Raw genomic sequence first — 11,543 nt, forward strand, 5'->3', positions numbered from 1 at the left:
CGCTAAACGTCTCGAACGACATATCGGTATTTACGTGATCCTGATGAATGTGACGCAAGTTCATGGTATCCTGTTTGAACAGAATCAACAGATTGGCATTGTCGCGAATTAAATGTTTAGGTATTCTCGCGTACGACTTACCCAGGTAGAAGCAATCGACGTGCGAATGTCTACCCATCGCGAAATACTCTCTCATGATATCCTGCTCGTCACACGCCACGTCGTCGAAGATGAATATCGAATCGGGTCGTGCCTCTGCGGTAGGGATTACGTCGGCATTGTCCGCGAACGCAAAGTAGCCTACATCCTTCCCCACGGATGAGAACAGTTTGCTCAAGTATTGATATTTTGACTGGCTCAGCGATTTTGAGTACACATAAACGTTTGCGAATCGTAGTCCGGTCTCGCTTTCCAGCAGGCTAATCATAACGTTCGTTTTACCGCACCCCAACGGGCCGCTTATGACGCATCGTACATTGCATGGTAACAACGATCCATGTTTACGCATCGTCTCGTCACAATCGTCGAACGCAGACACGTTGGAACACGAATATCCAAAGATTGTCTTACAAAACGCATGATCTGATTGACTCGATGAGAGAGGGGGAATAGTATTTATACGAGAGCTCGAACATCGTCGGTATCAGTCACTCCCCACCCCCCTCCAAACGTGAGGACCCGTGTTCTTTTCTTTTTAAAAAGAGAGAGAGCAGAAAAAAATAGCTTATGCGCACGAATCGTTGTTCACAACGACGTCTCGGTCCACATACGGTTAAGGGGTTTTTAAACAGAGCTATAAACGCATTACCGTTCGAATTGCATATACCCGGTTATCAATTCTGCGGTCCTGGTACGAAACTGACCGCGCGATTAGCTCGTGGGGATCGAGGAATCAATCCGTTGGATGCGGCCTGTCGCGAGCACGGTATAGCGTATTCGCAGTACAAGGATCTTGAAAATCGTCACGCGGCCGACCACGTTTTGGCGGATCGAGCGCTGCATCGAGTCTGGAGACGCAACGTTGGGAGAAAAGGTGTCTGCAGCTACAGTGTTGGCAGCCATGAAAGCTAAAACGAAATTGGGCATGGGTTTGACAAAGAAAAAAGGTGAAAAGAAAAGAAAAACGACAAAACGAATTCTCCCGATCGCTAAACGCGGTGGTTTTCTGCCGTTGTTGTTGCCCGCTTTGTCAGCTATAGGAGCATTGACGAGTGGCGCCGCGGGAGTATTCAAAGGTATAAACAATGCAAAAGATGCGAAGAAACAATTGCAAGAAGCGGAGCGACACAATCGAGCCATGGAGGGTCGTGGGTTACGTCTCGCACCGTATAAGGATGGAAAAGGCTTGAAGGAGGGGAAGAAGAAAAAAAAAACAACGAAGAAAGACAACACGACGACAGACGTTGAATTAATGGCCTTCTGTAAAGGATTACCATACTTTCGCGGAGTTTTTATGCGTAACGATTTGCCGCTGCGTGCGTGGGTAAATGAACGAGGTATAGTCAATCTATATAATAGTTGTGGGCCGGGAACGCACTGGGTCGCCTATATAAAACACGGCTCGCGTGTCAAATATTTTGATAGTTTTGGAAATCTTCGACCACCGATCGAGTTGATTCGCTATTTCGGTGCGAACGCGACGATCTTATATAACCACGAACGTTTTCAAAATTATAACGAAAGCGTGTGTGGGCAATTGTGTGTGAAGTTTCTCCGAGAATAAATTCTCTGGAAAGAGTCTCTCTCTCTCTCTCTCTCTCTCTCTCTCTCTCTCTCTCTCTCTCTCTGCACGATGCATGCGAAAAAGTCATTTACGTTCACGTTGTCGGGAAGAAGCAGCGTGCTATCGTCCAAGCACTTTCCGCCCATAGATCTGAGCAATGGCGAATACGAGCTGGGATTGCTCGATTTGCAAACTTATTACACGATACCGAACATCAGCGCCAACATTGGAAACAATCGATTCTACTTCGGCGAAAAAGATGAAGAGATCGTCATACCCGACGGTTTATACGAATTGGAAGCGATAAACGCATACTTGAAACGTGAAATATGCGCACGATATCCCCCAAAAAATGTCGATGAGTCGTCCACCACCTCTGATATCGAATATCCGCTGGTCTTACGAGCGAACACCAACACCATGAAAAGTGAAATTATAAGCAAGTATCAAATAAACTTTGTAAAGCCTTACAACGTGGGCTCTATCCTAGGATTTTCCATGGATCGTGTTTTACCACCGAACGCGTGGCATACGTCGAATGTGCCTGTGAATATCATCAGCGTGAATATCGTACGAGTAGAATGCAACATAACCACCGGATCGTACGACAACGGTAAACTCGTTCACACGATACATGAATTCACGCCTCAGGTACCGCCAGGGTATAAATTGTCGGAAACGCCGGCGCGAGTCATTTACCTTCCGATCGTTGCACGAGTAATTGACGATTTAACGATTCGCATAGTTGATCAATCCGGACGTTTGATTGATTTTCGAGGTGAAGAAATCACGGTGCGACTACATGCGCGACGAAGGAATGCTAATTCATAACAATACAACATTCCATACGTTGAACAACAGCGCCTGCAGCAACAGCAACAACAGCAAGAAACTAACCGCTGAGAAAAACGTAAAGTCACCGATTCGCAAGAAATTAACTGTGGAAAACGCCAAGTATCTACGATCTTTGGGATTTATTGTAAAAAAGTGAGAGGGAAAAAAATCATGTTTGACGACATTTTGAACACCTCCGAAGCACCGATCTTCGACAATCGCATAACGAAGATTGAGCTGCACACGTACAATCCGTATGCTAACACAACGTTCGAGAACAGCGACGAGATAAGGATACCCATTCAGCAACGAGACCTGTACACGCTCCCGTGTAAAAGTTTCCTATACGTTGAGGGAAAACTTAGTTTACCGAGAAAACTCGAATTACCGACTGGATCAGGAGGAGAATCCCACATCGATACGGCAACTCTTGAGAACAATGCCGTTGCGTTTATGTTTGAGGAAATACGCTACGAATTGAGCGGTGTAGAAATCGATCGATCCAGAAATCCCGGTGCGACGACAATTCTGATGAATTACGTGAGTCTGTCCAGAACGAGAAGCGGCGCATTGTCCAACGCTGGCTGGCTGTATGGTGATGGTGGACATAAACAGGCTGCAACGGCCACGGCTGCGATACATTTCAACTTTTGTGTACCTATGAACATTTTATTAGGCTTCTGTGAAGATTACAAACGTGTTGTGATAAATGCTCAACACGAATTGATTTTGATTCGCTCGCGTACCGACGTGAACGCGTTGTACAGTCCTTCCGACAACGCGAAACCTATTCTGGATCTGTACAAAATTCAATGGCGAATGCCACATGTTGCATTGGATGAAATACATAAGCTATCCATGTTACGTATTTTAGACAGCGACAGATCGATCGGCATGAGCTTTCGATCGTGGTATCTGTACGAATATCCTCTACTACAGACGACTACGAAGCATACGTGGGCGATAAAAACAGCTCTGCAAATGGAAAAACCGCGATACGTGATATTCGCCTTGCAAACCGATCGAAAGAATAACTTAAAGAAAACAGCTACGCGATTCGATCACTGCGCATTGACAAATATTCGTCTTTACTTGAACTCGGAAACATATCCGTAAGATGATTTAAATATCGATTTTGAGAAAGGTAAATACGCGTTGCTCTATGACATGTATGCAAAATTGCAAGAATCATACTATGGAAACGGTGAAGCGCTACTCAACACCATGGATTTCCTGCGATACGGCCCACTCGTCGTTCTCGATTGTTCTCGACAAAATGAAGCGCTAAAAAATGCTACGGTCGACGTGCGAATCGAATTCGAATGTCGAACCGATGTCCCCCCATCGACAACAGCCTACTGCTTAATGATACACGACCGCATCGTGGATTACAATCCATTGACGAACATTGTTCGAAAAATTACTTAAACCGCTCTTATACCGATAAAAATATTGATCATTTCTCTACTTTAATTGTATTTTTATTCTATAGGAATTGTAAAAGAAGGAACTTGTAATAAAATAAAATACAAAAGAGATATTCTCGAATAACTTTATTTTCAAAATACCTTCTCGAAAAATTTTCACATACACATCCGCACATACATACATGCACACACAATTAAACTAATAATATTACCCCCTCTCCATTGACATGTTTACATTAGCGGTATTATAAATTGCTCGCTGCAGTCGCCGTATGAAGTAATAGCATAAAAAACGTCGACGATCACGGTCGCTATACGAAGTACATCGCTGGTGTGTTTTTATCATCCGACCAGTCAACTTCGCGCATTCCCCCTCTTTTTCAACGGTAAGTACAATAAAAATTAATAAATGATGTAAAATCTAGTGAAAAAACTTTCTTTATTTAGATGGATCGAATCACTCAAATCATTGACATGGACAGTTTCATTGTGGAAAAAAAATTTATATGCAAAGAATTAGCTATGATCGATGTTTGTCACGACGGCTCGTTCGAACTCTCCGAATTTCGCTTGGGGAAGAACTTTCATTGTTTATCCGACGCCGACAGAAAGTCTGCATGGTATGCCAGCAATTTCATACACGGGATTCCATTTAAAGATTTCGGTTATGAAAAATATCAACAGCACGATATGTTCAAAGTAATTCAAAATTTTGTGTGCGATTACGCCAATCCTGTCGTAGCGTACAAAGGTGGATGTTTCGAGAGAGACATCCTTCGAAAAATGGAAATAAACTCGATAAATTTGGAAGATTTCAACTGTCCGAAATACGATGTACTAGTTCGAGATCCCGTGTATGAAATTGCCAACGACAAACCGTGTCGACTTCACTGTTGACAACCGACAAAAAACATCACATACCATTGCAGTCTGCGCGAAGTGCGAACATTTCGAGCATGGGTTAGCAATTATAAAAACACGTAAAGTATCAGTTATAAAGACGCGACTTTGAATTTTTTCCACGTCAAAACCACAAACATCTCTTTTTACTTTTCACACAGTGTTTCACAATGATTGCGAAATCGGAGATGCATCCCGCAGCCGTCGCAACAACCGATCACACAACACCACCCGATTACCGTCTCGAACGTGACAGACTCCAAAGTTTCCGTAACTGGCGTTACTCACACATCGTCCAACCGGAGAAACTCGCAGCCGCTGGATTTTTCAATCTGGACTATGAGTTGTGACGTGGCAGATTTAGCCTACGTCACTCCGAACCTTAGACGAAAGACCGGGTCACCGAAAAAGCGGTACAATAACGAAACGGCTATAACGAGCGCTCTCCCTGGGACATCCGAACGCCCGAAGAATAGAATTATCGCCTTTGAATGTCGCGCCGCCGGGCGCGACAAGAGTTTTCAGGAACCACCGAAATCGGCGAGGAGCCCCATACCTGTCTCCGGCCGCCGATTGGCGGAAGGCCGCAAGCGAAGACGCTCGGAACACCAATCACAGGGCGCCGCTGGCGAGGAAGACGGCGAGGATTGGACCGAGCCCGGATCTGTCAACCCGGAGAAAGCGGCGAGGCTGTTAAACATAAGGACGATCAGCAGTCCACCCTCGTCGACGTCTCATCCGGAAAATGCCATGAGAGCTACACCGGAACGGCTCGGATCCATAGATGCCGACTTACCGCCTTATATCGGCCGGGCTTCGGAAAAATAGAAAATACCGAAGGCCCGGGCCGACATGTCATCGAGTCGTCCCTGCGCCCAGAAACAACGTGATTGGCCCGAGCGTCGCCGAAGACGAGAGTGGGGGGAAAACTCGCTTCCGCGTTCCGAACCATCTCGAACTGGGCCACTGGGTCGAAGGACTGTTTACGGTACACACGTGCGAATCTTAGACCGCGATTACAAAAGTATTTTGCGACTGCCGCCACTGCAGCGATATTGGTAAGTGCCGGTCAGGCTTTATTTCGATATATTTTGTGACCAGTTCGTGTTGGTTCGGGGACGTTATTTGAGTTCGCGAAAAGTTCGTACCGCGGTGTACCGCGTGTTTCCCCGCGTTTACCGCTGACCAGGAGTCGCTCTCCTGAGAGGCTCGCGGGGCCGCGGATCGTGTGCCGCCGAATCCTCGTGCACGAGCTATTCGGGGCCCACGATATTCGCCCGGTGATTCTTCGGTGTACCCTCGGATCGTTCCACGGGAGGATAACGCGCCGTATTCGTTTCGTGTCGTTCACCGTTCGCACGTTTCGCCCAGTCTCGAATTAGGAACGCGTACGTCACCGGAGCTCGGTCGAATCCGTGCCCTCGTGGCTTGTAAATTCACGCGAAGTCCTGTGACGACCGAGCTCGACGCGATAGAAGTTATTCCGCGCGATCGGCCGAACAGCCGCCGTCACTTTCGTGTTCGCGCCGGCAAAGCTATTGACTACCGCCGGCAACGGCCGGCGGATTGTATGACCATCTCGTTTTAATAAACGACTATATTTTGCCCGAGATCTACCGAGTAGCTTCATTTACCGTGAGAAACGTTCTCGTCGCGGGGAATGCCCCGTTCCTTTCCTCACGTGGTTCCCTGGACCTGTTCGCGGCCGTCACCGGCCTAAACGATGTTCGCAGATTCGACGTCGTTTTGAGAACCGAACGAATCGTTCGAGAGTTTCGCGTGGTACGGTATAGTACCTGGCGCCCGTTCACTTCGTGTCCCAATTGGTCGTTCCGTTCGAACCTGCGAAGATCTTTTGTCTCGAGAGGACCACGTGTCGCGCGACCGAGCGTGGCCCGGTCGCAAGGCCATAATTTCTCGAAGGCGGTTATCTCTCGGTTCGCCGGGAAATAAACGCCGTGATAAATTGGCGCCCGAACATTGCGGAAATCTCGCCGTAAAAAGCGATTTGAGATAGGCTTTTTAAAAAAGAGACGCGTGAGGAAGTTCGAGGCTCTCACGGGAAAATTCGAATTTCGAAGGCGAAACGTGTGAATTTGAATCGGGCGAGCGAAACGGTCGCGTAGTAGAGAAGCACGACCCGTCCTTGAGCGGTACTTTCTTTGTCTCGCTCGAACCAACGAACCAGCACCTCGTAAACACAGCAACAGGCTGTTGAAAAGATATTACGGTGTCACGTCGTATTTACAACAGCCTGTTCTCTGTTCAAGGTCTTCTACGAGGGTCTTTGTTCATTATATTTTCGAATTTCGTGTGCCATTCCGCCGTTACAATATACCGGGTGTACATAAAATTTATTTTCAGGATTCATGATCAGAAAAGGAAACGTGATCGCGCGTATTCTCGGCGTAATAGCACACAGCGTGCTAACAATAATAGTAATAATTTCGGTAATTCTATTTGGCTTCATCTGGATAACATTGTTTATCCCATCATTAATTCATTATTTAATAAACATTAACGGACCTTCGGGTAATCTGATACTAGTATTAATAGTGTAACTTGACTTTGATAAATTAACTAGATTACAGATAAAATAATTAAAATTCAAATAAGATTAAACAAAGTTAAAAACGAATATAAAATTCAACCTGATCAAGTAATAGCAATCACGCTTCCTTCGCAGTCTGATTATTATTTTTTTCTGTTACATTGCAATATTGTCTGATTATACGCTGCATATTTATTGTGTTTATATAATTGTGTTTGGACCTCGTTATTGGCGGAGGGGTAACGCTTGACTTCGAGGGAGAGGGACACACCACCGAGTGTGACCCGCCCGAGAATCGAGAGTTTCGCCCCGTAATCCCCAATACGAGGGACAATTTATAAATTGTTTATTGTGGGTAATACCGCTACGGGATTAGGATTGCCCCTAGAGGTGGTCCACCCGTAGAGGGCCACAATACCATAATACATTTTTTTTATATATTATTCCCCTCTGGTATACCATTCCACTGTCCTCAATAATCACCAACTCCTAATATTTAAACATTGAACTTATTGTCATAATTTATGCAAATTGTTTCTTTTTTTCTCGGAATGGCACACGGTTGTTAAATTGCAATTATTGGGAATTGATAATAAAGAGAAAACTCTCGGTCGCGGGGAAGGTACCGCATATAGCGTAATCCACCCGCGGCTGCGATATTCTCGCATAATTTCACCTCGTTGTTATATTTTGAGTATGTTCATGCTGTTTCCCAAAAATTAATCCCACATGCAAACTGTTTTTTATATGAATTTTTTTTGTGTTATACATGTGGTGGAGGAAGTTGGTTTGTTGTCCGGTATATCGTCCGTAGTCTAGACGAATATAATCCCCTTGGCGGTTGAACTCAAAGTAGTTCAACAAACCCCTTGGCGGTTGAATTATAAAAAAATTCAACAATTAAATTTGCGGGACCCTTTTATAAAATTTAGTGAACAATTTGCGAAAGCTACCGGTAGCGTCTTGGTGAGCACGCAGTAATACTGTCGACGGGCAGGTGCGTGTGAAATTAGTGAAAAGGGTCCACTTTAGGGTTTTGATTGGGTTGTTGTTTTCCCCTTTTGGAGCGATAGAGAGAACGAGAAAGGGCTGGGGGAAAGGCAGTAAGTAGAGGTAAAGTCGGAATTCGTGTCGGTAAAAGAAAAATTCACGTCGTAATAATTACGAGAAAAATTAGCGATACGAAAAAGAAAACGCACCCTCTCTGTCTAAAACGTGATATATCGGGAATAATTCCATTTCGGGTCATACGGCCGCGGTTACGGAAACTCTGTTTCGAGTTTGGTATCGAGATTCCCGAATCAAAATGAGAAGTAGGTTGAATTTACCGAAACTGGAACACGTGAACGACGGCGGAGAATCGGACTACGGAGACGCGTTGGATCATATAGCGGCCCTGCGCATTAACCCGCAAGAGGAAAATGAAGGCGGCGGCAGATCACCGCCCCGCGAATTTAGTATAAGGGTGCCGCAGGATCAAAAGTGGAGACCGTGGTCTCCCGAACGACACCGTAGTCCGGTATCAAATATGCCGAGAACGAATACCGAACCCCATAGCGACCCCAACGCGGAAGTGCCAAGCGGAGCAAGACCCCGAGAACTAAATTATAGAGGAACGCCCATCGCCGAAATAATTAGGCGATGGAGATTAAAGTTCTCCGGTAGTCAGGGAGAGGACCCAGAAGAATTTCTGGAAGACCTCGAATATCACAAACAATATCATGGCATCGAAGATATGGAATTAATCGACTGCGTAGCAGTTTGTCTCGGGGACACAGCAAAGCGTTGGCACAAACGCAAGGGAAGTCGTTGCAGGAATTGGGGAGAGTTCGCGGCCGCGTTCCGAGAATTTTTCGGAGATCCCGAGTATCAATTTAACCTGGAGCGTAACATTAGAGAACGGTTCCAGGATGAAGCAGAGCCCGTCCGCGAATACATAATGGCCATGACAACAATGTTCGATAAATTACAGCCGCGGTGGTCACAGGAGAGAATGGCAAGAATCTTGTATGAAGGCGCGAAATTATCATTACGACAAATGATACCGATAGGGTCCGTGATCACGGTCGATGACGCGTCGGATAGGTTAGTGGAGGCGGACCGCATAGAAGAACGTAGGAAACGGGGGAATCCCAAACCATCGGAAATGGTACACCCCAGCTTGGCATTTGATCCTAGTAGATATTCACGCGTAAAGGCACCCGTAAGAGGGAGATCGGTCACTTTTGGGTACGCGAACGCGGTATCCTCCGCCAGCGGTGGAGAAAGCGACGAGTCGGGCGATCGACTTCCCCGATCCTTCCGTAGGGAATCTCGATCCGGATCGGCACTTCGCACACCTCGGGGGCCGGAGGCGGGTAAACAACCGTCGCCGACACCGGGGAGACGCGACAGAGACCGATCCGGGAACAGATCACGTAGTACATCCCGCGACCCCTCAAATCGTACAACAAAAGAGACTGCAGCCGTGGCAGTGCAACAATGGCCGCGACGCGATACACCGCGTGCTACCGAGAAGTACCAGCACCAATGTTGGAATTGTCGTAAGACTGTCCACCTGTCCCGAGACTGCCGAGAAGAACCGAGGTTGCACTGCTACAGGTGCGGAGCGGAGGGGGTTACACTAAATCGCTGCCGAAGGTGCCACAAACGGTCGGGAAACGAGGGGGGAAGTCGATCAAGGGGTCGGGAGAGACTTCACCCGAACTAATATCGGCCCGCGTAATGGTAAATGGGGATGTATACCGACCGCCTCTACTGACCGTCGACGCGTACATCGGCAATTTCGCGACCCGCGCTTTAATAGACTCGGGCTCATCGTTGACCTTTGTGAGCCGAGAAACCCTCGAGAACGTCGAGGATAGAATTATCGAAATTAGAACGACAGATAAACCTTGCTATTTCCTCCTCGCCACTGGTACAGTAGATCGAGCAACCGAAGAGGCACGTTTTTCGTTAAGAATAGGCAGAGAGAAACGCGATATATTTGCGCGAGTCCTAGACAATCTGGTGACACCCCTGCTATTAGGAACCGATTCAATCGCGAAGTTCGGCATAGTAGCCGAATACCACAATTCAGTGTGGTATTTTGCGAAACGGCCAAATGAGAAATTCCCTTTCGAGAAGACTAACCCCGACACCGTATGTTGTGGTCTGCAAACGATTGAGGAAGCCGAAAAACGGCAATTAAAAGAGTTTCTCGAGACCACGTTACCGGAATTTAACGATATGACCGGAATGACGAACTTGACTAGCCACAGAATCGATGTGGGCGACCATCCTCCGATTAAACAGCGATACTATGCCGTCTCCCCGAAAGTACAGGAGGCCATATATAAGGAAGTAGATAAACTACTGGCCGACGGCATAATAGAGCCATCGCAAAGTGGTTGGTCAAGTCCGATCGTGATGGTTAAGAAACCCAACGGTAAATACCGTTTTTGTCTCGATTTCCGAAAAGTTAACGAGGTCTCGAAGAAAGATGCGTATCCGTTACCGCTCATGACGCAAATCCTAGACAAGTTACGGGCCGCGAAATATATCTCGACCATCGACCTCAGTCAAGCGTATTTCCAAATTCCGTTAGAGGAAGGAAGCCGCGAAATAACAGCTTTTACGGTACCGGGAAAAGGTCTTTTCCATTTCCGCCGCATGCCGTATGGTCTGACAGGAGCACCCGCAACCTTTCAGCGATTATTAGACCGGTTAATAGGCCCAGAAATGGAGCCTCACGCGTTTTCGTATTTGGACGATATAATTATCGTCACTAGAACATTCAAAGAGCATCTCGAATGGCTCAAGCGCGTATTAGATAGGATCAAAGAAGCCGGTCTAATGATAAATCCTGATAAGTGCGAGTTCTGCTGTCAAGAAGTTCGGTATTTGGGTTTCGTGGTGAGCCGAGAGGGATTAAAGGTGGACGCGGAGAAAATCCAACCCGTTTTATCGTATCCTCCGCCGAAAACGGTGAAGCAGGTGCGGCGTTTTCTCGGGATGGCCTCCTGGTACAGGAGATTCATTCCGGGATTCGCCACACTTGCCGAACCACTGAACCGCCTATTACGTAAAGATCGCGAATGGGAGTGGAAGGACGCCCAACAAAGCGCCT

General features: G+C 46.7%; 1 protein-coding gene across 1 annotated transcript; it reads left to right on the top strand.

The window, feature by feature from the left end:
* The first annotated feature begins 2,728 nt into the window (after nt 1-2,728).
* On the top strand, nt 2,729-3,673 carry LOC143214195 (uncharacterized). The gene has a single exon (XM_076434931.1). It carries the CDS (start codon nt 2,729-2,731, stop codon nt 3,671-3,673), a length of 945 nt encoding a protein of 314 aa, XP_076291046.1.
* The last annotated feature ends 7,870 nt before the right edge of the window (nt 3,674-11,543 follow it).

Source organism: Lasioglossum baleicum, chromosome 12 (assembly GCF_051020765.1).
Source record: "Lasioglossum baleicum chromosome 12, iyLasBale1, whole genome shotgun sequence".
Lineage (NCBI taxonomy): Eukaryota > Metazoa > Arthropoda > Insecta > Hymenoptera > Halictidae > Lasioglossum > Lasioglossum baleicum.

What these genes read in the sequence shown, in the direction of transcription:
- LOC143214195 (XM_076434931.1), top strand. Translation starts at nt 2,729, where the DNA reads ATGTTTGACGACATTTTGAACACCTCCGAAGCACCGATCTTCGACAAT.